This window comes from Gadus chalcogrammus, chromosome 17 (assembly GCF_026213295.1).
Source record: "Gadus chalcogrammus isolate NIFS_2021 chromosome 17, NIFS_Gcha_1.0, whole genome shotgun sequence".
NCBI lineage: Eukaryota > Metazoa > Chordata > Actinopteri > Gadiformes > Gadidae > Gadus > Gadus chalcogrammus.
In genome coordinates, this window is record NC_079428.1 from 14,574,054 (window position 1) to 14,600,363 (window position 26,310).

The 26,310-nt window shown below is 48.0% G+C and overlaps 1 protein-coding gene and 1 long non-coding RNA gene across 3 annotated transcripts in view; one reads left to right on the plus strand and one right to left on the minus strand.

Annotated features, from left to right (window-relative positions):
• Positions 1-23,049, minus strand: part of LOC130369835 (uncharacterized) — a 33,417-nt gene extending 10,368 nt beyond the window's left edge. Inside the window, exons 1-2 of the long non-coding RNA XR_008892908.1 lie at positions 22,446-23,049; positions 22,263-22,353 (exon numbers count right to left, since the gene is read on the minus strand). This is a non-coding gene — a long non-coding RNA (uncharacterized LOC130369835). The remainder of the gene's footprint in view (positions 1-22,262; positions 22,354-22,445) is intronic.
• Positions 21,973-25,881, plus strand: ankrd53 (ankyrin repeat domain 53). 2 transcript variants are annotated; one of them, XM_056575388.1, is made up of 6 exons: positions 21,973-22,011; positions 22,269-22,374; positions 22,507-22,706; positions 22,940-23,104; positions 23,657-23,777; positions 24,167-25,881. In XM_056575388.1, the coding sequence occupies exons 1-6, from the start codon at positions 22,004-22,006 to the stop codon at positions 24,773-24,775; spliced, it is 1,209 nt and encodes a 402-aa protein (XP_056431363.1). In that variant the 5' UTR covers positions 21,973-22,003; the 3' UTR covers positions 24,776-25,881. The 2 variants fall into 2 exon arrangements, with proteins under 2 accessions (XP_056431363.1, XP_056431364.1); XM_056575389.1 differs by having other exon boundaries at positions 22,940-23,092.
• Positions 25,882-26,310: the final 429 nt, after the last annotated feature.

Consider the following 26,310-nt stretch of genomic DNA (forward strand, 5'->3'; position numbering starts at 1 on the left):
AAGCCTCGCAGAAGGCGTATCCCTGGTTTCCGTGGAGGGAGAGGGGAAGAGGACTCCCGTTAGACATCAGCCACGGCCCCCCCGCCAAGCATAACCGCGTCAGGAGCTCGCGCCTCATTCCCCCTCAAACCAGGTCTGAGTCACCCCTCGTTACCGGGCCCTACCCTTTCAACGCGGGAAGTTTGATTGACGTGTGTCTTAACCTATTGGTTAACCTACTTAACCTATATAAGAAAACTAAACATGAACGCTACGCTACTCTAAAGCCCCTCATACAGGATGACTGCAAAATAAGTCATACTAGTCTAAATACTCAGGCTATATGGACTACATGCAGAGCTCATAAAACATGCAGTGGCATATGGTGAGCCAAGCTGTGGGCTCTGCAAGGGAGCCAAAAAGGCCACCTATACTCACAACAGAGGCCATGGACGCTATTGTGTTTCTAAATACAAAAAAAAGGCTACCAAGGTCAACAGTTCACGACCGCCGCCGCTGCGAGCAACCGGCAAGATCTGCCGCTATCGCCATGGCAACGTGGAGAAGCCGAGGACCCGTTCCCGCCGCTGCCACATTCTGAAGTGTTATGACGGGCCGCGGGGCGGGAAAAAAACGGGCGCCGCCGTCGCCACCCCGGAGCGCCCGGGGACTCTGTGTGATCATCATCTCCCGCCTACCCCTCACCCACCTGGCCCCGTTAACGCTGGTGTCCCAACACGTCACAGCGCACCTTTTAAAAAGGGTGGCATACTCTATACCCCCAGGTGTGGGTGCGATTCACGGTTACGAGCCGTTTTGAAAATCCGCCTCTCCTAACATCACAAGTGGCCGTGTCCACCTAGATGTGTGGAAAGATGAGCCACGTTTGCTACAGTCCACTGAGAGGACTGATAGGACTGATCTATCCAGCACACATCTAGGTGGACACGCCCACTGATGTCAGAAGAGGCAGATTTTCTAAACGGCTTGTAACGGCTAATCACACTCACACCTGGTGGTATAACATGTCACCTTAAAGGCGCCTCCAACGAGTGCAAGCCGGTTAAGGCGTTCAGTCTGAAGCCGCGGTCGGCTTCAGAAGGCCCCCAAGCACGTCGAGGTTACAAGCTACAGACGATCCACGATGTTTGACAAGGACAGACGTTTCTCCATGCATCCGATTAGTTAATGCCAACCAAACGCTTTGGAAGCGCAGCTTCGCTTCACGAGGGCACGGTACACATTGTTAAATGAGGGATCCAAATGAGGTAAGGCATCAGTGCAGAAAAGGCATATGGAAACAGTGTCTGGTCATGTCAGTATCCAGCGTGTTGCGTAAGAGTGCGACGCGGGCTCCATTCCAACGCTAACGTCTGTGGGAGTTCAACGCGGGGGCTTTGGTGGCGTAACTCACTGGTGAACTACATCTGACCCTAAGCATGTTTGGGTTCAGCCTTAGCACGTGTCCACCTCCGGTTCACCAGGGAGAGCTCGTGGCTTTGGGAAACAAGTTGTTTGGAGTATGGTTTCGGATAATGATGATAAAGATACACACAAATATGATACAAGAACACACACGCACACAAAGTCGGATTTGGTTGTCCTTATAGAAAGATAGTTGTGTGAACAAATTACATAACCTACCTCTAAGCTTCCAGAAAATAAATCACGAGTTCACATTCTGTGAAAGAAATGTTCCATTATAGAAGAGATTGTGTTCAGTAGGATATTTCATTTTTTTCTACTACCATGAAATGGTGACCTTTTATTCAAATTCACTCATCTAAAGACACAGGGTTATGTTAAAACAAATCAGGGGGTTAATGTGTGGCATCGCCCAATAACACACACACATTTGTCCCAATCACAGCGGAAATAATTAAGTTGTTGAATGTTTAATCACATGCACTTGGGGGGGGGGGGGGGGGAAGCAAATCAAAAAAGGGGGCGCAATTAGCTTGCTCGTTTTAAGATCTCACCATTATTCATGAGCGCACGCACGGCGAATCGCAGGCGAGCCAAACGAACACAACCTCGCACGAGAGCAGAAGGGGACGGCTCGGGCACCGGAGGGGCTGGGACGGACACCGCTGCAGACCGGGGGACAGAGCCCCGCTGCCGGGACAAGTCACACAGCAGGTATTTACTATTGTTTTTACCATCGTCTATATTATTATTGCTCTGAATTAGTTCATTTATGAGAATTAAAAAAATTATTAATTAGGAATTTCTGTGTGTTATGATAGTTGGTATGTTCCAGCTATTATAGGAATAAACTGTTTTGTATCGCAGATTACCGTTAAAAGCGTTGCAACATTAAGGCCCGTTCCTCTTCCCGTGGCGGTCCAGTCGATGCACACTTTATCTCATGATCAGATAGCTGGACTACAGAGGGGGGTGGAGGCTGTGTTGTGGGTTGGTGGTGGAGGAGAGGGTTGGTGAGGAGAGGGGGGCAGAGGACTCAGCGTAGCGTTGGTGAGCGTCAGCGCCTGCCCCAGTCCCTGAGCGCAGTGCATTCACAGTTCACGGGCTCCTCGACCCAAATGCAATGTGACGGCGGAACCTTTACTGAAGCAAGCGAGAATATAGTATCAAGAGAAGGCTGACCGGTCGTTGAACCGCCGCCCTAACACGGAGCAAATTAACATCAGCCCGGAGAGCTACGCGTACATTAACATCGCCTAAAAAGGATGAAACTCTTTAATGGTTGTGTTGATTACAGTGTAGGCTGTGTTATAGTAAATATGCAGATGAGATGGGGATAGGGAGACTTGGGTCACTGTTTTTCTCATACAGTACGTTTTAGGCTTTTTATCTTTATTAAAATGCCGCGGCTACATCTCTGCCCTGATGCCTTCACTACCTTCAATGCTTTTTGTACATTTTGTGTACCGGTATTTATTTATCCATATATTCGGCAGAGCCAGTGTGTAGAACACGACTTGTTGTAGCGAAGAAGCGATTGGCTAAAAAGGGGTTAGAACAGCCTATACAATTGAACCTAACCAATTAGGCACCTGCTCTGAAGGGCTGACAGCTAATCAGGGTACAGTTGCACCCACAGCAGGTTTGGGACTCCAGCAACAGCCCACATTTTCAACTGACTGGTTCTCAGAGACTCCCAGCCTCTGAGGCACTGTCCGACTGTCCAACCAAACACATGAACAGACGCTAATGTGAATGGATGTCGCAACCGATACCGATAAACAGTGTTGGGCTTTAGAGTGTTTATAGGCTATAACAACAATAACAGTTGTAAAAAAACAATAAAAATCCTTATTAAACAACAGTGGAAATCAAAAATAATTTGTTCTTATAAGAGCTTCAGCTTTAAGTTCATAACATACATTGGGTTTATGGATAGGTTGCTGTCGGTTGAAAACAGGCCCTCCTCAGCTCTGCACCCACCCACTAGGTCTCCAGTGGACGATGACACACGCACGGACGTGACCCCTTCAGTCCAGCCGGCGGCCGCCTCTCTGACAGAGTAATGAACTGCCCCTCGCCTCTCCTCCCCCAACCGCGGTGGAGCCTGGGTAATGACAGGGGGGAGGCCGTCCTCCCTCGCGTCACACCCCCGGAGTGACGGCCGTGCTCCCGGCATCGATCCCTGTGCCTCGTCTCACCCTGGGCTCCAGCCCAGCGGAGAGCGGGGTGTTGGTCGATGGCTGAACCAGCTCGGAAGAACGCGTGTAGAAGAACCATTGTCCTGCAGTCATACAGAGTCGCCTTAGTGGTTATAGTCTCCTCCTGACCGGCTGTTGTTGTGATGTGAGTATGTTCACGAAGAGAATATGTCCCGTACAGACCAACAATGCAAACTCCTAATGTGAGATGTCTTGTAATGGGGAGTGGGTACTATAGAGCATTGAAGGAGACAGACCAGGTGAAAGGGAGGGAGTTTCTCTGAAAGCTATAGCAGTGCTGTGGTGATAGAGGCGCCACACACCAGACATGGGGGACTCGAGTCAGACTCGAGTCGCAAATTTGAGGACTTGAGACTTGCTTGACTAACACTGATAAAAGACTCGACTTGACTTAGACTTGGTCTTCATGACTTGAGACTTGACTTAGACTTGAGACAGATGACTCGAAATGACTTTTTTGAAGTTAGATTAAAGGTTGAATATGGGATTTGCGATACGCCAGCAGATTTTGAAAATACACAACTCAAATGGTCCTACCCCCTCTCCTTCAACGCTGGCTCTGACTCCACCCATTCCATGTACATGGACGCGCAATCACGCAAGAGCGCGAACATAGATGCGCGAGAGTGAGCCAGGCTAGCTAGGTTGGAGTTTAGGGTTGTCTTCTAGTGCTAGGTCAAAATGTGGATTAGCTAGTTAGCTAGCTCCAGTAGCTACTGCAGGATAACAACAAACAGAAGCTTGCTCTGGGTCACGCGCTTTGAGTACGTGCACGTGCACGAAGGGGTCACGCGCGGGGAGCGGGGGAGGGGGAGTGCAGTACGACCGTTTGATTGACGTACTTACTGTCCAATGCTTTTTTGTGATGGACAGAGCTGCCTTCAGTTTTGGGCCTATTCACATAATGGTTTTGGAATGTTTTGAATAATTTGAGTTATTGTTAATGTTAAGACATTGTTATTGTTAATGTTGAAATAAAACTCAACTTATGAACCAATCTCTTTACCGATTTTTAAATGTGGAAACTGGGTTAGATCATCAGATTTTTGTATGACTTGACTTGTGACTTGCTTGACCTGAGCAATGTATTGACTTGTGACTTGCTTGATTCTCACCACAGTGACTTGGGACTTGTTTGAGACTTGAAGGTTATGACTTGAGACTTGCTTGAGACTTGCACATGAGTGACTTACCCCCACCTCTGCCACACACACACACACAAACACACACACACACACACACACACACACACACACACACACACACACACACACACACACACACACACACACACACACACACACACACACACACACACACACACACACACACACACACACACTGTGGCAACCCCACGCAGTCGGCCATGGACAAGCCACCTCAGCACCATGAACAGCGCCCTCTCTGCGGGCAGTCAACGGGAGATACCTACCGCTCAGCGCAGCTGACACGGGCAATCACGGGCATTGGGAACACCGGGGCGACGGGGATGGGACAGGAGCCTTAAATGCAGGGCACGAGGGAGACGGGGAGGTGAACGGGTTGGAGAAAGACGTTGTAGCGAACAAACGCCGGCTGGGAGTTTAACCACGGAACGTTTCCCTACAGAAGTGAACCGGAGGCGTCGGGAGCCGTTTCCCCGCTGACCCCGAGGACGGGTCTGACCAGGAGGTCCCCCGCACCCTTATTCCCTATTGTGTGAGAACCTGAGTTATATTCCTTTTCCCGTTTTTTTTTCCTGAGCTCCACGAAATAAATCGTTGCACCGCAACCCTGTTTGAGCCGTTCATTGAGAAATCTCCGCCGATGACGAGGGGGGTTGCCACAACACACACACACACAAAGTATCAACAATATACATGAGGTTAAAGTTGTACAACATGGCTCATGGTGCTTGGAATATCCAATCAAACTGTAAAGTCCTAAAGCCATGGGATCAACATCAACCCAGGACCCCAAGACCACCACCACACCCAATGGAAGACCAATGAGTACTTACTCTAACACTCTCTCTCTCTCTCTCTCTTACTTACTCTCTCACTCTCTCACTCTCACACTCTCACACACACACACACACACACACACACACACACACACACACACACACACACACACACACACACACACACACACACACACACACACACACAGTTTTAAACCAACATGCACGTGTGTGTGTGTGTGTGTGCGAATGTCAAACTCTCACAAAATAGCACACTATGTATAGGTGCCGCTAAGTGTTTCACCCAGATCTGGATCTGGATCCATAACGACGGACAGGCGTGTGTGGTGAAAGTGCACGCAGAACGAAGGGGAAAATGTGCCCATAGTCATGGAGAACAATGAGGCGTGTTACAACAGGGGAGCACTGGGGCGATGAGATCCCCAGAGTGGATCTCAGTGTTTCTCTACATCGTTGGGCAGCGCTTCTATTGCCCCTGAATAATTCAACAAGGTAATTAGGTGACTGTGGCCTCCTCAGGTCCCCCGGGAACCTTGCACAGACGCCATTTTAAGAAGAGGAGAGGGTTCGTTCCACAGTTCTTCCTTCCGTCCTTCCTTCCCCAACATCCTCCTCCTCCTTTCTTTACGCCCTTCTTTCCTTCCTTCCCTCCCTACCTCTCCTCCTTTCTTCCTTCCTTCCCCCCCTTCTCCTTTCTTTCCTCCCTTCTTTCATTCCTTCCTCCCTCCCCCGTTCTCTCTTTCCTTCCTCCCTCCCCTTTTCTCTCTTTCCTTTCTTCCTTCCTTCCTTCCATCTCCTCCTCTTCGTCCACCAATTTTGTCTTGGCCCAATCCCAGTTCCCAGGCTCCAAAATGTCCAGAGCGAAAACCTTGAATCGAAACGTTACAAAAAGAAACAGCACTCGCTCGAGGCGAAAAATGCAATTTATTTCAACCATCGTAATGTGGGTTTGTGTATCTCTGTTTGAAAGAGTAGTTTGTGTGATTCAAGTGTGTGTGCGTGCGTGTGTGAGTGCATGAGCGAGCGAGCGTGTGTACTGTGGGTACCCTCATGTGAGTTTCAATGTGCCTACGGGGGGGGGGGGAGTTAGAGGCTGTGTGTGTATGTGCACATTGTAAAGTGGTCATTGTCCCTGAAGCCGTCGAAGCATCCACACATTTAGCCTTTGTTTACATCTCCACTAGCAGGCTCGTGAAAACTAGGATAGTGAGTCAGCGTATTTATATAAATATATATTCCCTTTATATACACACTCCCTTGAGCACTGTCCTTCTGGTGAACTGGGAGGAGCAGAGGCTGACCCGGGTGCAGTCCGACCTGGGTGTAGCAGCAGGGCATCACCTGTGGAGATCACCTGTGGAGATGCCACAAGGTAGCGCCAGCCACATATCCCTGCTTTATATATCACTGTTGTTTAATCAAATGCACAGCGCACAGAATCACTTCACCCCGAACTCAAAGCACACCCATTTTGACCATCACAGAGGCGTGCATGCGTGCTGGTTATAAAACCATTGTTTGTGTACCAGTGTGGGTGCGACTGAGTATAACTGCGTGTGCGTGTGTTTGTGTGTTTGTGTGTTTGTGCCAGCCTGCCAGCCTGCCGGCATGCATGTGACATGTTATCAAGCAATCTCCCAGCTAGAATGAAATCCTTTGACCACAGTCTGAACCAACCCACCACGCTGAACACATCCACACCAGCCTTGAATTACCTTTTCTGATCAATATCCGTGGAAGAAAAAATACCATCATTCTGTCCTTTAGAAAGCACTTCCAAAAGAGGTTGACCTGCGATGATTCCTGTTGCCACTGGAGAAAGGGGGCACCCGAGGAAAAGTGCAAACTTTGGGTGTTTTATTGATGAGAGACAACAACAGCAGCGGAGCACGGCCGTGCTCGCGCACATTTTAAAGGACGGTCCGACATACAAAGATGACACGGCTTGCGCAAACAGGCTGAGTGCAGTTCAACATGGACGCCGGGACACAGGGACGCACTGCAGCCATGTAGCCCATGCATCATTTACCCACGCACCATATGGCACATACCCCCTTTGGAGAGCCAGTGAGGACGCACGAGTAGACTTCTGCCAGGGGGTGGGAGACGTGAATGGGCTGGGACCTCACAATGTCTACAGGTGTGTTGTTGTGTTTTAATCTAAAATGGCTGAATAGAACTACGCTGATTTAATAGACTGTAGTTCAATACATTAGAATGCTCGCTGGGGGACAAAACCATTCATAACCTTACTAGTGATGAATCTGAATTCTGATAACGTAGTTGTTTCCGGCTAAAAAAGCACTGAAGGTAAGATTGGACAGTTGTGGAGACAGAGAGAGAGTGAAGGTAAGATTGGATCGTTTGAGTTGATGTCGTGGTGGAGTAGGTGGCTGGCTCTGCGTTGAGCTCTCTGTGCAAGGTTAAGGCAGGCTGCTTCACGACGGATTGCTGGTGGTGGGATTCCGCTGAGGATTGGTAAGTATGAGGTTGGTGTAGATTTTATGCATCCTGAAACTATCCGCATGCTGTGGTTGAGGGCTGTGTCAAGCTTGGAGGTGTGAGTGGATTTGCACCAAATAGGTGCACAGTATTCTGCTGTTGAGTAGGCCAGTGCTAGAGTAGCAGTCCGGAGTACAGGGAAACTTGCTCCCCACGAGGTTCCGCAGAGACGGTGAATGAGGCAGTTTCTTGCTTCCACCTTGGCTCTGACTTGCTGGAGGTGTTGTTTATAGGTTAGGGTTCTATCCAGAGTAACACCCAAGTATTTTGGTGACTTTTCAAATGGGATGATGTTTCCTGCACATTTGACTTCTAGTTGGATGTTGGCTAGTCGGTTGGCAAGATGGAAGGTGCTGCTGACAGTTTTGGTTTCATTCATTTTCAGTCGCCAGTTGATAAAGTATTTGTTCAGATTAGTAAGATCATCAGTTAAGGTGTCATTTAGTGAGCTAAAGGAAGTTCCGGTAGTTAGGAGTGCGATGTCGTCTGCATAGGTGTATTTTTTGCTGCTTGTTTTTGGTAAATCCGAGGTATAGATGTTGAAGCAGATTGGAGCTAGAACAGAGCTCCAATCTGCTAAAGAATGGGGCACGCCATTCTTTAGCATTTTCTTTTTGGTTTTTTGATGGTCGATGTGCAGTGTGAAGCTTCTGTTTGTCGTCATCTGCATGATACGTTTTACCATGTGTTTGCTTGGTATTGTTTGTAGCAGCTTCAAGGCAAGACCACGATGCCATATGGTGTCATATGCAGCACTCAGGTCTACAAGTACTGCACCAGCCTTTTCTTTGCATTGAAATGCAGTTGTGATATCCTCAGTAAGTCGGGCAACTTGGTCAGTGGTAGAGTAGCCTTTTCTGAAACCGGCTTGTTCCTTATGGAGGTTCTCATCAACGATGTCATAGATGCGGTTGAGGATCAGTCTTTCAAGGAGTTTGAAGCTGATGCAGAGTAGGCTAATTGGTCGGTAGCTTTTTGGATCTTCAGCTGGTTTGTTTGGTTTGAGTATGGCAACTATTTTGGCGGTGCGCCAGATCTTTGGGATCTTCACTGTCCTGAGACACGTGTTGAAAAAGTTCTTCAGCCATAGTAGGGTCAATTCTGGGAGGTGTTGGAAGAATTCTGGGTGTAGGGAGTCTGGTCCTGGAGCTTTGTTTTGTTTGAGTGTGGCAATGGCTGCTTTGACCTCAGCCATGGAGAAGTCAGAGCACAGATCTTGGTCAGCTGATGGTGCGTTCCATGCTTCTTTCAAGTGTCTATTGATCTTGAAGTCTTTGTTTGGTGTATTGAACTTCCCATTATTTATCAGGTTGTTAGCTATGTCATTGGCCTTAACTGGAGCTTGTGAGGTGAAAGGTTTGACATTTCCAATTAGCCTGTTCAGTTTGCTCCACGCTTGTCTGCTGGAGTGTGTAAAGTTAATATCTTCAGTTTCTTCTATCCATTTCTCTCTGCGTCGGTTGTCAAGATGGTTGAGGAGAGCGGTGGCAGCTTCTTGGGATTCCTCGTAGGAGGTAGCATTGTCATGGAGAAGAGCATATGTTTCACATTCTTCATCCCAGCCAGGAACATATACTCTGCGGTGGCCACGAGGTATGCTTGCTTTTGCTGCGTTTATGATGGAGTTGCTAAAGTGCTTGTAGGAAGTATCTTGGTCTTGTTCTGATAGGTCTATTGGGGGGTGTTTGTTAAGTTCTTCTCTGAAAATGTCCCAGTTTGCTTTTTTAAAATTCCATCTAGACTGTGGCATTGATGTAGTTGGAGTTACAAGAGCTGGGTGGGTGATGAGAGAAGGTCTATGCTGTGAGCGTGGGAACTTACTGATAACAGTACGCTGTGCTGTAGAGCGATCTTGGGAGCTGCAGAAGGCCAGGTCAGGGTTGGTGCCGGTTTGTCATCGGCCAGAGGTAAAGGAGCATGGTTGTTTGCTGTCGTAGAGGAGTGTTAAGTTGTTGGTGGATGCCCAGTTTGCAAGTGCTTCTCCGTCTGGTGTTGTGTATTTGTAACCCCATTGTTCGTTTTGGCAGTTAAAGTCGCCAGAGTAGATAACAGGATGGTCGTAGGCCGGCAGGTTGGAGAAACTTGTTTTTGGTGGTTTGTATACATTTACCACTGTGGTATCTCCGATTTATACAGCAATCCATTGTTGATCGCTGCTATGCGAGGAATCCAGTATGGAGTAGGTGTGTCCTTTTTTCACTAGCGTGGCTATTCCATGATGTTGAGAGTGAATTGAAGCTGCAAGGTGGTAGCCGTAGATCTTAAACTCCTTGTCCTCCTTAGTGTGGGTTTCTTGGAGAAGGAGGACTTGGGCTGAGTGCTTTGTAGCAAGGCGTTCAATCACTTCACATTTGGAACGTGTAAGTCCTTCAACGTTGGACTTACGGGCCCCTGGATACAGGCCCGTAGTCTCTTGAAAGATTCTATGGCTGGGTTGCTTAGTCATTGCAGGTACGAGATGTCGGGACTGGTTTATGAGCAGTTAGCCATCAGAGACGTTGTCCAGGGAACACCACGTGGAGGTAGCTCATATCGTTCCCCCATGCACCTGTGATTGATAGGCAGTATGGATTGCCCAAAACCAATCACATAAAGAGGGTCAACTCTAAATGGTTGCGTACAGAGGCAGGCGCAGTCAACTCAAAACTCCTAGAGCATTTCCCTCCCTAATGGCTGACGGATGGCTATGCTGTTTCTAACATAAACCACTCTAATCATTGCTTGTAAATCCTACCTGCTGCACCTTTAATGAGGCTTCCATTGGAATACTAACTTGACCAATCACAGCACACAGAGACCACGCTTTGTAACGTCATAAGGTTGGCCTAAAGCAACTCATGCACAGATCGGGAAATCTCAGGTTCCAGCCACACCAATACGTTGTTCCTTTTAAAGCAGAGATTTAAAGCAGAAATCGACCTGCGTCAAGATGAGCGTTTGAGCACCGTTTCCAAAATAATCTCTGTCCATATTACGCAAGGAAACGCATATTACCCACACAACCATTCCCATACACTGGGCATGCGTTTTCAGTTGGTTGATAGTTGCAGGTAATACTATGGAGGAGCCCATCATTTGTCATCCATTTTGAATTAACCACTGGTGGTCAAGGCTGACCCTGTCATGGTCTGTCGTGTTTTGGTGTGTTTCCCTGTGTTTCCCTCCTGTGTTGATTACTGTTCCCTCCCCTAATGTGTCTCAGCTGTTCCTCGTTGTGTTTGTTACTTAAGCCCTTGTCTTTCCTTTGTTCCTTGTGCTATCATTGTGGTTGTTCGTCCTGCGTGTTCCCTGTTCCCTGTTGCCACCTGAGTTCCCTGGTTCCTTGCCTTAGCCTTTAGGCGAAAATAAAGCGCTGTTCTCCCTAAACCGTCTGCGTCTGGGTCCTACCTGCCTGCCTGCACCCGCAAACCCTAACAGAATGATAGCACCCACATTGGACCCAGCGGACGATCAATTTTGCCGTGAGTTGGAGGATTTATTATGGTTCATTATGAAAGCAATGGATTTTTGGGAGAACATTCCCAGCAGGAAGGAGCAGGAGGCTATCGTGGGGCGTACACGCAGGGCTGTCTCTTCAAGGCCCGAGTTGGAGGACGCCTTGCCCGAGTGGGCAGTTGAGCTGCTCAGCCCCACAGTCTTTTGGCCTGAGAGCTACACGCCGGTGCCACCGGACTTTTGTGACCGGCCTAAGCCTCCACGCTCCTACTCTCACCCTCTGCCCCCGGTTCCTCGCTACCAGCCTCTGCCTCCGGTTCCCCGCTACCAGCCTCTGCCCCCGGCCCCAAGCTACCAGCCTCTGCCCCCGGCCCCCAGCTACCAGCCTCTGTCCCCGGTCCCTAGCTACCAGCCTCTGTCCCCGTTCCTCCCCTACCGGCCTCTGCCCCCGGCCCCCCGCTACCAGCCTCTGCCCCCGGCCCCCCGCTACCAGCTTCTGCCCCCGGTCCCTAGCTACCAGCCTCCTCCCTTGCGGACAATCAGAGTGGGGGTGGTGAGTTTTGGGTACCACCCGGTTCCTCCTGGCACTCCAGCACCCGCACTAACTCCGTTCCCCGAGCCCTGTCCGGTTCCTGAGCCCACTTCGCTCCTTCCAGAGGGGGATCGGCCTCTGCTCCTGCCGGAGGGGGTCCGCCCTCCAGACCGTCCAGGGGAGGCACGCCCTCCGCTCCTGCCTGTGGGGGCCCTCCTCCACTCCTTCCCGATGGGGGTTCCTCTTCAAGGCCTTCCAGAGGGGTCCCGCCTTCCAAACCTTTTGGAAGGGGCACGCCCTCTTCCTCCAGAGGGGACCAGCCCTCTACCTTGCCTTCCTGAGGGGTCCCGCCTTCCAGAGGGGGTCCGCCCTCTACCTCGCCTACCTCCAGAGGGGACCAGCCCTCTACCTGGCCTTCCTACAGAGGGGGTCCGCCCTCTACCTGGCCTTCCTACAGAGGGGACCCGCCCTCTACTTGGCCTTCCTACAGAGGGGACCCACCCTCTACCTGGCCTTCCTACAGAGGGGACCCGCCCTTTACCTGGCCTTCCACCAGAGGGAACCCGCCCTCTTCCTGGCCTTCCACCAGAGGGGACCCGCCCTCTTCCTGGCCTTCCTACAGAGGGGGTCCGCCCTCTACCTGGCCTTCCACCAGAGGGGACCCGCCCTCTACCTGGCCTTCCACCAGAGGGGACCCACCCTCGACCTCTCCTTCCACTAGAGGGGACCCACCCTCTACCTCTCCTTCCACTAGAGGGGATCCGCCCTCTACCTCTCCTTCCTCCAGAGGGGACCCGCCCTCCACCTCACCTTCCTCCTGAGGGGACCCGCCCTCTACCTCGCCTTCGCCGGCCTCCTGAAGGTTTCCGCCTTCGCCACTGCTGGCCTTCAGAGGGGTCTCCTTGCCGCTGCAGGCCTCCTGAGGGACTGAGCCCTCATCGTCCTTGCTGCCGGCCTCCTGAAGTGTTCCGCCTTCACTCTGCCTCTGCTTGCCCCCCTGGCCGTCTGCCTGAGGCTCCCTGCCATGCCCTGGGGCAGTTTTCTGGCCGCCCGCCTGACGTCCCTCCGCTCTGCCCCAGTCCATTTTTTTTTTTTTGATTCCCCCCTCCTGGTGCCCCTCCACCCACCCGTTTTGGGTTTGACTTTCTTCGTTTTTTTGCTTGTCGTGGGTCGCCTGGGAGTCGACCCTTAAGGGGGGGACTGTCAAAGCCCTTGTCTTTCCTTTGTTCCTTGTGCTATCATTGTGGTTGTTCGTCCTGCGTGTTCCCTGTTCCCTGTTGTCACCTGAGTTCCCTGGTTCCTTGCCTTAGCCTTTAGGCGAAAATAAAGCGCTGTTCTCCCTAAACCGTCTGCGTCTGGGTCCTACCTGCCTGCCTGCACCCGCAGCCCTTACGGACCCTTGTTTCCTTCCGGATAAGGGTCACATGAAAGGGGCGTGGCGAATAAGGGAAGGACACGTCATGATTGGTAGAACCCGATCAGGTAGCGTAAAAACGTGACAAAGAGGTTATTTAACGCCAGACTAGTGTGGACACTAGCCATTAACGTAGCATACGTTTTGCAGGATCCGACCGAACAGGACATCGAATCACCACAGATGATGGCAGTGACTTGTAATGGAAGAATCGTATCAACTACTGCTGTAGATCTGACTGAGTAGGATCACCATCCCGTGGGAGTGAAACGAAAGGGGACAGAACCCCATGACCTGGCATCAGCTGTTTGGTACCCATGCTGCACATGACCATTGGTACGGACACACATGAACAGACGGAACACACGAAACGTCTCTGTAGCACAGACACACACGCACATACACACTTTTCACCTAAAACCGATCCCAGATAGTGACCTTGTTCCTCGGGATTGGAATCAGTGATCGGGAATTTAAAAATCCTGAAAGTACAGGGAAGCACAGGCTGGAGTAATAGCTCTGGTTTGAGCAGAAACAGATCTTAACCTGCCGTTTTAGACAAGCCCCTGGTCTCTTCCACTTGTGTACATCTGCTTGACTTCCAGGGCCTTTGCTGTCATTTAGTTTCATGTGCTTTCATTTTCTTTTTCCTCATCTCATTTTGCTTTCTTGTCTTGTGTCTCTTGCATAAAGAGCGAGTGAGCGAGCAAGCGAGAGGAGAGAAGGAGGGAGGGAGGAAGGGAGCTTCAGGGCAGGCTGTCTGCTGGGACATCATGGTTGAGGGAGCATGGCCAACAGATGTAATATTCATACTGGAATGGCAAAGAGACAGAGAGGAGTATAGAGCTAAAAGAGATCGTAATCTTTTTAAAAGATTAAAACTGAAATGAGTAGGATAAGACACGACAAGCAGAGTAGAGTACAGTCGACCAAGCGGCCGTGGCTTGGGGGGGTCGGTAAGAGCAGGCAGTAAAGAGGGCCGTCTTCAGAACAGCCATCATACAGGGGCAGGAAGTGGAACGGCTCACTCAGTTGAACTATCTGGGAACACTTGTTGACAGTTGGCAGTGTATAACTTTTTTTGCCAAGATGGCAGCAGCTGCTCTGGGTGGTTTGGCAGGCTCCACTCAGGTGCAAATATCTTCTAACATCGCTGTTTTTAATCTTTTCTACCTACTTTTTAAGATTATCTGGCCTTTAAACTATATTCTGCATGGTATTTTGAAACTGTTCAGAAAGAACAAAGGCCAGCATGAACAAAGCAATGCCGGGCTGTACCTCCTCACCTGTGGCTTCCTACTACTGTTGCCAGTTTTGGTCACCTGCGATGCACCAGAGACTCTGGCCGCAAAGGACAACCATCCCCACAGGCCTACAACCGCTGATCTACTGGGCATTTTATCAGCAAAAGCACAGTTGAAATTCTTTGGTTTTGGATATGTCGCAGCCTACACAAGGCTTCTCAAGGACGGCCGGGCCCAGCTGCTCACGCCAGTACTCACAACTACAATTAGACGGAAGGACAGCCGAATCGTCTGAAGTCACTCATCCATTCCAACCGGTTATTATCACAACCCCGCTGCAATAGACTGTCATTCTCTCGGTGAACTGTTTGTGACAGCTGATGAATGTCAACAAAGACGGACGCCCGAAAGGGCCGAAAAACACTTCACTAATCGCGCAGTCCAGAAACAACGGCAGTTAAGACTTTTTCAAACTGTGAATCATGCCCAAATCATCTGGAATTCTGAATGCAAACCTAAAGGTATATTGGGAGGACATATCAATATCAGAAGCATACTGCCTAAAATAGACCAGATCCGGAATGTACTTAATGACTCTAATTTTGACTTTTTGTGCCTTTCTGAGAGCTGGTTAAATCCTAATGTTCCTACTGACCTAATTGACATATCAGGATACACATGCCATAGGAGAGATAGGGCCAAGGGCCAATTTATATTAGGGAACATTTTAAATGTGTAGAGCTTAAAGTGGACCTGAATTTAGAGTGCCTGGGATTGAATGTAATGCTATCCCCTAAAATGAAATTTAATATCGTTGTACTTTATAATCCGCCATCACATGATGCAAATGTCTACAATGAACTGAAGAATCTTCTCTCTGTTGTCGATAACTGTCATGAATGTATGTTGTTTGGGGATTTTAACATCAACTGGCTGGATAAAAGTGGTAAATCAAAACTAAAATCAACAATGGAGAAATTTAAATACAAACAGCTGATCAGTAGAGCTACTCGAATCACTAGGAAAAGTGAAACCCTTATTGATATGATTTTTACAAACAGGCCAGAGAGGGTTACAAAAACATATAATCTAATAACTGGCCTTTCAGATCATAATATGACACTGATGGTACGAAAGCTAACAAAAAAACGCCTAGTACACCACAACAAAACAGAAAATCTAATTCTAACAACTGCAATTCCCAAGTCAAAAGTTGGTGACTTTGAAGATGACTTGAGTGAAATTAATTGGGAAAAGTTAATTAAAGAGCAAGATCTAAACCACAGTGCCAACAACTTTGTCTCAACCCTTTGTGATCTAATTGATAAATACACACAAACCTGGAAAAGCAGACCCAAGAAATTATCTCTTCCATGGGTCAACAGTGATATCCTTCAGATCATTAAAAAGCGAGATCTTGCTCTTAAAAGGTCTTTAATAACAAAACACAACACTGACCACCTTGTCTTTACAGGCCTGAGGAACAAAGTAGTGTAATAGTTCAAAACTGTGGCAACATATAAACAAACTAACCAACTCCAGCAAGCATAAACACCCCAAAATAACCAGTCTGAAAGTAGGTGATACTCTTATCCATAGTAATGAGTCCATTGCAAATGTTTTTAATAGCTTTTTTATTGAGTCTGTACAAGAGCTGGCGAGTAATTTTAAAGCTACGGAATCATCTACCAAAGAATTTGACAATGCTCAGTCTGACTCCTTTTATATTAAATTGGTATCTCATGATAAAGTTGAAAAGGTGATCACAAACATGAGTTGAAACTCCAAGTCAAAAGATATTCATAATCTTCATGCTGCATTAATCAAGAAACATCAGAGCTACTTGTTAGAGCCAATCACTTACTTAGTTAACCTGTCTATACAAACCAAAATATTCCCAGAAAGCTGGAAAACTGCAATAATTACCCCTGTTTATAAATCAGGAGACAAGGACATAGCGAGTAATTATAGGCCTATTGCTATCCTCCCTGTTGTCTCAAAGGTTCTGGAGAAAATTATAGCTGAGCAACTAATGGAACATCTAGAGTCTAACCAGCTGCTTCATCCACAGCAGTTTGGGTTTAGACAGAAATACTCAACTGAAACAGCTAATTGTTATTTGCTTGAAAACATAAAAGCTTCAATGGATAAAGGAAATGTTGTTGGGGCAGTGTTCCTAGACCTAAAAAAGGCCTTTGACACGGTAAACCACAGTACTCTAATGAACAAGTTAAAATCGTTCAAAATGTCATCAGAAGCTCTGCAGTGGTTTGCATCTTACCTGGAGGGGAGAGAGCAATGTGTCAGGGTCAATGGAGTCAGGTCCCATCTGCGTGCCAACAGCATGGGTGTACCGCAAGGGTCTGTACTTGGTCCACTGTTGTTTTCTATGTATATCAATGACCTACCAAACTGCTGTCCGGGGTCCAACTGTCAAATGTATGCTGATGACACTGTTATCCATGTGTCCAGTAAAACACCCAGCTTAGCAGGTGAGCACCTGACACAAGCATTACTCAGCATTTCAAAATGGCTTGAGCTGTCTCAGTTGACCATTAATGTGAAGAAAACCGTCTCTATGTGCATCTCCATCCGTAATAGGCCTATCACCGATGATTTCGAGGTACGGATCAAAAATGAATGAATTGAATCAGTAAATGAAGTAAAATATCTGGGCATCATCCTGGATCAGAATTTAAAAATTGTTACGCAAATTAAGTATGTTGCAAAAAAGGCAAAACTAAATCTAAACTGTTTCCGTTTCATAAGAAGGGACTTGTCATGTCAAACGGCCAAATTATTTATGCACGCTATGATATTTTCTCATTTGTCATACTGTATCACATCATGGTCACAAGCTTCTTCTACTGCACTAAAACCTATCTTTTCAATATACAAACAGACAATAAAAGTCATGGACCGGAAACCCATGAGATGGCATCACTGCGGCATTCTAAAAAAACACAACCTTTTCACCTTTGATAACTTTATTCATTTTAGTAATCTTCAATTGTTTTTCAAGTGTGTAAATAACCATGTGTCACCACTGTTGTCTGAATTTGCCATCAGACGTCAGAGCTCTCGTCGGGCAAATACACGAGCCTCCATCAATGGTGATTGTCTTGTTCCCATGCACAGGACATCTTTCGGTGTCAGTCTGTCTTCTCTGCAAAGGGGGCAAAACTATGGAACCTCTTGCCCACTAGTCTAAAACTAGAGACTAACAGCAACACTTTTAACAGAGAACTTAAACAACGGCTCAAATCAAATCAACAGTGCTCACACAAATAATTTACAACTGGTTATTGTTTGATCATGCTGCCTTTGTTCTCTACGTAGCCTATATATATATTCGACTCATTATATTGCTGCTCTGTACTCTACTGTATACTGCATTTTTACTCTTTTTAATTATCACTATCAGTATTTTATCAGTATTTGATCTTGTTTCTGTCTTGTTTAGTTTCTTTTGTTGTTTTCAAAAAGCCTCCTGTGGACAGGTGTTGTAAACTAGCATTTATGCTAATACACTGTAAACAATGCATCTGGTTCGTCCAATGACATTGTCATGTCCAAATAAAATCTACTATACTATACTATACAATAAACGTACCCGTCAGCCCAATGGCAAGGCAGGGTCTCCATCAACCTCAGGTAACTGAGGAGCTTCAATGGCAGCAGAACCGGCTCTGACCCCCAGTCTACAGATCAGTCTAAACCTCTCGGTTTGGACACAGGACCCAGGTGGACAACCAGGCCGGCGGAATCACAAAGCCATTGCAACTTAAGAACCTATACAGCGGTTTCTTAACCAAAACGGCACCAAGGTATTTAAATTAACCCACCCACCCATCTACATGACTCATCATTCAGGGGACTCAAGGTCCCCCTAGCCAGGAAGAACCTTCTAGACAGAGACATCAAGAAATAACCCTCCCCCTACGACCCATAGCCCATGAGCAATGCTGCTGCTGGAGATGTTTTGTATTTGAGTTGCTCACGGTCTGCTCTATACGGTTTGTTCTATACTGAGGACTGTCGGTTTATACTGTGCACCTTCGGCTATACGTATACAGTTTACCGGCTTTTTATACCGTGGACCGTGTTGTGATACTGTATGCCATGTTTATACTATGTACCTTTCCTTTATAGTATTTTGCCGAAAGGCCAAAGAAAAGTTCACATTTGATTTAATTGTCCTCTCCATCTATCCCTACCTCCCTTATCGTGACGTGTCCTCCTCCACTCCCTTCTCCTCTCATCTCATATCCATTGCTCACCGCACACCCCCTGCGGCAAATCCCCACATCCCCTCTGCGTCTCCCCCCCCCCCGCAAAAGAGAGGAGGCGCTAGGCTATGTCAGGCTACGCAAGGCTGCCACGAAGGAAGAAGAGGAGGAGGAGGAGGAGGAGGAGCATGCTTGCCGTGCCGATGGAGAGGGAGGTCGCGGCGCGGTCCCCCTCCAGCCGGGCCGTGCCCGCTGCCATCGCACATTAGCACATGTGTCGCCTTGTTGAGCACGGATGGGGGGGGGGGGGGGGGGAGGGAGAGAGAGTACAAATAAGAGGGTGAGAGAAAGCAAGACTGAGAGAGACCATAGGAAGGAGGTAGAGGATGGAGGAGCGAAGAGAGGACGGGAGAATCGGACAGTCTGGAATGAAGGAGGGAGGGGGGGGAGTTTAAAAGAGAGGGGGAAGGTAAGAGTGAAGGAAGGGGGGGGAGCTCCTTCTCCCCCCCCCCCCCCCCCCCCCCCCCCCCGCCCGAAAAAGGAGGACATCAGCGCACTTACACAAGCATAGTTCAGCGCCTGTGGGCACCCCAAGTTGCTTATGAAATACGAAGCATCCACTCCCTCTCCTTTATTCACTACTCCTTCCTCCTTCAGTCCCTTCATTTGTTCACCGCCTCTTAATTTGTCATATGTCACAAACATCCCTTCATCTTTCTTTTATCTATCTCCACCCAACCCAATCTCTCCCTCTCATTTCAACTTTTGCAAACAGTCTTATTTCCACTAAATAGCACTTGACACACACACACACACACACACACACACACACACACACACACACACACACACACACACACACACACACACACACACACACACACACAGTGTAATTCCATCACACAGTTTATAGTAAAAAAAACAGCACTGAACGTGTTTCAATCAACACATCCCAGGACAGATTTTACGAGTGAGCAGCTCATTGGTCGAAAGCTCCGTGGACCATAAGAACAATTCCCATTCCACCGGTGACGATGACCACGGATGGATGCAAGGCGATTGGCTCTCGAGGCAGGCCAATGGGAGAGCTAGCCATGCGGCTGGAACATGATCTCATTGTCATCGTAGCCCTAAGCAGCTTTGATGGTCCAGCTGTTAATGTGCAGCGACTGCGCCGACTGAAGCTAATGCAGGCGAACTACACATGCCAAGCTTTCACACACAACACTGGTTGCCTGACACCGTGCAAACACACACACACACACACGAACGAACACACGAACACACACACACACACACACACACACACACACACACACACACACACACACACACACACACACACACACACACACACTTTACCCTATATCCTTTTGAATTTGTTTGGGAGAAACAATAAAATGAAATAAGGGGGACACACACACACACTCAAGGGTAGAAAAAATCTCAAATGTCATAGAAACTATAGGATGTGTGTGTTTGTGTGGGTGTGTGTCAGGGGACCAGTACTGGGAGACCCAACATGAAAGAGCTCTCCACTGATGGCTCCGTGTACAACCTCCCTGTGACATGTGATCAAGGTCAGACAGCAACACCACGAGATGCAGGAGCATCTACAGTAGTCTGGCCGCCAGATAAACTCTCCCCCATCACACACACACACACAGGGTTTCCCCTGGTGTTGCAGGTTGATGCACTGCAGATACTCTAGGGGGGGCTACAGAGTGGAAGAGCCACGCTGACATGACCCGTCCTTGACCCCCACAATCCTTACACCCTCAACTTGTCCGCTCAATCATACTAAGTGTGTCTCTCTCTCTTGACACACACACACACACATTTATAAATACAGGAAGTCTGACACTAATAAAAATAACCACAATGCAGTTTGTGTCATTCTCCCCCACCTCCGGTACCATGAAAGCACTACCAGGACGTGACTAAACTACTGAATAAAACCCAAAAATACCACAAGAATGTCAATAGATAGATTATCTGGTGCAAATCCCCTAGACGTTAATTTCTTATCTTTCTGCTCAATATGGTCCCCATGATAGTTCCCACACACACACACACACACACACACACACACACACACACACACTCAGTCAATACCAAACCCCGATCTAAGGGGGGGGGGGGGGTGGACTGCGGCCAGCATGGCTGGGGGAGGTAGCCGTGGGGCCTGTTGAAGTATCAGTGACAGCAGGGCCAAGGGCTGCAGTTCTGACTGCATCCGTCAGAAACAATCAGCCCATCGGATCGAGCCCCACTATTGGCTGTCGTACAGGGTTGGGTCAGCCTATATAGAGGAGGATGGGAGTGGGTCAGCCTATATAGAGGAGGATGGGAGGGTTGGGCAGAATTACATTTTTGACTGACATATGCAGTGAGGCGGGAAGATTCAGAAATGGATTTCAAGTCAAGAGACTGAATAGACGCATATGATGACTCAGTATGCGCTATGATTGGGACTGCTACATTCGATGATGTGTAGGTTGGTTTTAAGTTTGACCACTGCCATTGGTGGGATAAATTTAACTTAAATATTCTATTGTTGACAAATTGCCTCCTGTGTTGTGTAGGCCAACCTCCAACATCCTGCTTTGTAACATAGCCTATACAAACTTACATAGAAACCTATATGCAAAATATATGCAAACCAACAATTATATTTAAATTCTTCCATTCCTTTCCGGAAAGCAAAGGAAGAGCTTTACCATGACAAGAGACATTCAATAATACATGATTGAACTATTATGTATCACTGTGGGAAAAGACCAGTTACAATAAATAAGGCGACGCCAACTCAAAATAATTGAATTCGGTTTCTCTCACTGACACAAGAAAGAGCTTTAGTTTAGTTTTGGAATGGCAAATAACAGTTTCATATCCAGTTCGCCTCCTCTACGCTAAATATTCAAGCAGTACTACATGTAAAGGCATGTGTAAAGCATGCGTAAAAGCATGTAAAACATGCGTCAATCGTTACCATGGTTATAAGCAACAAATCCGTGCAACAACAAATCCCTCAGGCGCACAGAGTGAACAGAAGTCAATGTCGAGGTATCGGACATTTTTAACTTTTGCATCTTGGTGTTCTTAACGAATATAACTGTTACATTAATTGTCAATAGCTTTCATAGTTATAGTATTCAGTGCGTAAAATATGCTCGAAGCCCGCCCCTATTAGCCTACAGATGATGGCTACTTTAGAGTGAACCGCATCTACAACTACAACTGCGTCCTTGTTATTTTGGTTTTTCTTTTGGTAGATACGTATTTAAACATTATGTTGTGTGTTCCGTCAACCTTACCATCAGAGCTCTTCCGAAAGACGACCAGTTCAAAGCGGCGGCGGCTGGGGACCCCGAATGGCTGACCCTCAGCCTGAAACACGCGGTGGCACTGCTGGACACAGACGAACACGTCAGCAACAATTTAGCGCCATTGCTACCAATACGCCTAGTTCTTTAACAATTGTGCCACTAGATACTCACGCTGTAATTGCGGGTGTTTTTGATTATCTTATGTTTCTGACGCTTCTCTCCCGGTCTCCAGGGTGTGTCTGCGCTCCACGTGGCCTGTCTCCACGGTCAGTTGACGTGCGTAAAGCTGCTCCTGGAATCCGGCCTCGTGGACATCAACGGCGGCTGTGGTCAGGGCAGACGGCCCGTCCACATGGTCCTGTCCACCCAGAGCTCACCCAACACCTCCGCCTGCCTCGAGTACCTGCTGGACCGCGGCGCTGATGTCAACGTGTATGGTGCACTTTGTACACTTTGAATTTATTCTTTGTTGAATCACTGTCAGGTTAAATAACTGCTCCCCAACGACGATTTAGTATTTCATAGCTGGAATACACTATTTCAGTTATCTGCTGAGATGGACGATACTGACACACGATGTGGAGTGGAAGGAATACATGCTGCATTTGTGTCGTAATGCACACATTATGGTCAGAATTAGTGCATCTATCATGGCTTTCTCTCAGCTCTACTACCTCCGCGGTCACCCCGCTGCACTCGGCAGCGGCCGAGGGCATGCTAGCTTGCACGAAGATGCTGGTGCGAGCCCGGGCGGACGTGCACGCATGTGACAAGAACGGGCACACCCCACTGGACATGGCACGCTCCTACTGTCACAGGTTGGTGGCACGGTATGTAAATAAGTGTGTGTGCGTGTGCGTGTGCGTGTGCGTGTGTGTGTCATAATCATTACCCTTAATGTGCAGTTTCAGGCAGGTAGTGTACAATCAATAACAGAATAGGCATTCAGTATCAGTCACACACGTAGACCTATAGTCAAAGACATTTTAAAGAAAAGTGAATCATTCAACTACTATATTCACAGTCCTGATATGCTACCAGCCGGAATGGAACCAAACGTCCTCATTCGTCCTTTTGGTAGCCTATAGCAACCGAGTGCGTGGATGCTACAGTTTGCGTGGCGATGCTGTGTGGCCCGAAGCGATGAGTGCAGCACATTTGCATGGCTCATTAATGTCTAGTTCATGTCCTCTCTACAACCCTGTTGTTGTGGTGGGGTCGGTTCTTTTTGTTGTGTTGCAGTAAATATTTAAATAGTCCTGAGCCCCGTTTCTCAACAGCGTTCATTAAAGATTCATCTCATTTTAATGTATGATAAATTGTACTATTCAACGTGTGTGTGTGTGCGGCCTTTGTTTTGCATGTGTTTGGCTGCATCTTAGGTATCTCAAAGACTGTATGTGGAAAGCCAACAAAAAGAGAGAGCTAGAGATGAAGAGGCAGGTGCAGATCCTCTACCGGGACCTAGTGCTCATGAGCAAACTGGACGAAGGCAGAGAGAAAGTATGCATGTTTTTCACATTTTATTTGTGTGCAGACTCCCTTTCGAAATGACCCATGCTACTGCTGAAGGCTTGCAAACTAGGTTGACATGGGGACAAAGGTAGTGGCTGTTTTTTTTTTTTACTCCTTCCAGAGGTACTGGGATTCGATCTCTAATGTGTCCACGGCCCAACCCTTGAGCAAGATGCCCGTAACCCCTCCTTAACATGACCTGTATCTGAATGGAAATCTGTTGGGTAGCCAATATGGCTAAATTAGTTACTTATATGGCTATGTTTCCCTTTTGGAGAAAAAAAGTTGATATGGAACACCAATGCAAAGACATTGAACACCATCAGTTACGTACAAAATCTAAATACACTCACTTCACATGGGGCCTTTATATGCAGACGAGGAGGCGGGCGTTGATTGAGAAGAAGACGGAGGAGTGGGCTAGCAGGAAAGGCCTAGGGCCCCCCCCGGACCCGCCGGCCAGCAGCAGCCTGGTCAGCCAGTTCCACCGGCAGTGCCTCCTCTCTGAGCCTCCAGAGAGCCGACCCAAGCCTCGGGCCCAGACACGGGCGCAGCAAGGAGACCCTAGGCAGCGCTGGAACACCTCGACCCACACCACCAGGTCGCCTCCTCCACCCCCGACCTCCGTCTCCAAACCCCCCCAGGCGGTCCGCATGGACGACCAACCCACGGAGAGCCCCTCTCCGGAGCCGGACCTGCGGGGCTGGGTCACCCTGTCCAAGGCCACCGACGGGGGGCACCACCACGAGTACACCACCCGGTGGGAGAGCTCCCCCTGCCGGGCCCCCGACCTGCCGCTGGACGCCCTGGAGAGGGGCCTGTTCCCCAGGGCCTTCCCCGGGAGGATGGCCTCCCCGCGGGACTACCGGCCCTGGAGCATCCTGGACCAGCCGCGCCTCGGGGTCCCCCCAGGACAGGGCGGCGCCTCCCCCTGGACAGAGGTGGCGCTGCACCTGCCGGACGTCCTGGAGCCCGGACACTACTGAGCCAGCGAGGGGTTCTGAGGAACAACAAGGCCCCTGGGGGGCTTTGCCTAAGTCAAATAGATGAATGGGGCAGGTAGTGATTATGGAATGTAAAAAGCACTCTTATTGGCTTATGACACAGGGGTGATTCAGGAGCGGAAGTAGAGTAGAGTTAGGTTAGATATCACAATTTGGCAAAAATATGAATATATGCAATAATGCTAAGAGGCTAACAAAATGCTTGTGTTCAGTGTGGGTGGTTGATGGCTGGTTTAACCAGCTTCACCTGGCCCAAGTCAGACTGATTGGACTCTAGTGGCTGGGTGAGGCTGCACACCTGTGATCCATTGACCAATCAATGCACCCAGGTTGAATCAGCAGTCACACACACAGTAGAGAGCCCAGAAAAGCAGGGAGCACTGCTACAAGAGGGGATGCATTTTTCAAGAAGATATGTGCCAACTGTTTTATGACTTTATATTCAAAGTAGAAACTAAGAATAATCGTTTCAATAAAAAGATCACAAATATAGTGTAATTGATATAACTATAAAAATAAACGATATAAACGAAACAATGAGGAAAAATCCTTTGTATGTCAATTGTGTGCTTCCATTGTTGACATCTCCCCTGAATCACTTTCAAGAATTAAACAAAACACGGCTCATTTGACACCTAGCCGATACTTCTACGTCTCTAGATACCGAACATTTCAATGCCAGAGACCAAACAGAATATTTTAGACGATTTAAGACGTAGGTGAAGAGGTGAACACGCTGAGGGGGGGGGTGGGGTGAACCGAAGGTGAGACTGAACTGGGCCACTTGTCTGACGTACGGAGCCTCACACTCTCCCTCGTCAGGCCTCAGGGAAATGAGTGTGTGGTGGAGGGCATGTCAACAGCAGCCCAGGTGTGTGGGGCTGAACCACGTTACCAAAGGAATTTTCTTTTGTTTGTGTGTGATTGGCTTTGTCCTCTAACAGTGAGTACCGTCACATATGGCTGTTCGCTAGGAGTACTGCTTTGTACGCGTATCGTGAAAGAAATTGATGTTGCAGGATGCGTTTTCCCTAACAATGTAGTATATACATGTAAAGTAGTATATGTAGTTCTTTCCACCTCGTGCATTGTGGGAGTTGGTTTCTTGTGAAACAGTTTAAGACAAAATTAAACAGATAAGACATTCATTGTACTGTTCATTGTACTTGCTTATGAAAAAAACATAAGACTGCTTTTGCAACAATAAATACAAAAATAATTCAAACCTCTGGACATACTCCAAATATAGCGTCTATTGTAAACTGAATGTCATACCACAGAAACAAGAATACAATATATTTCTTTGATATTAAGGCAACAAAAGCATGCAAAACTCAAATTTGTATTTTGAAATCTTTAATGTATGGTGCAGCTTTGTGCATACAAACTTGATTTCCACCCACCGTAATCAATTAAAAAAGATTCTAAGTACTGCCTAACTGCCTTTCTTGATATTTCTCTCAAATAGCTGAAGCAGTCCAACTCTTTTTCATCAGACCCCTATTAGTTTACAAAAC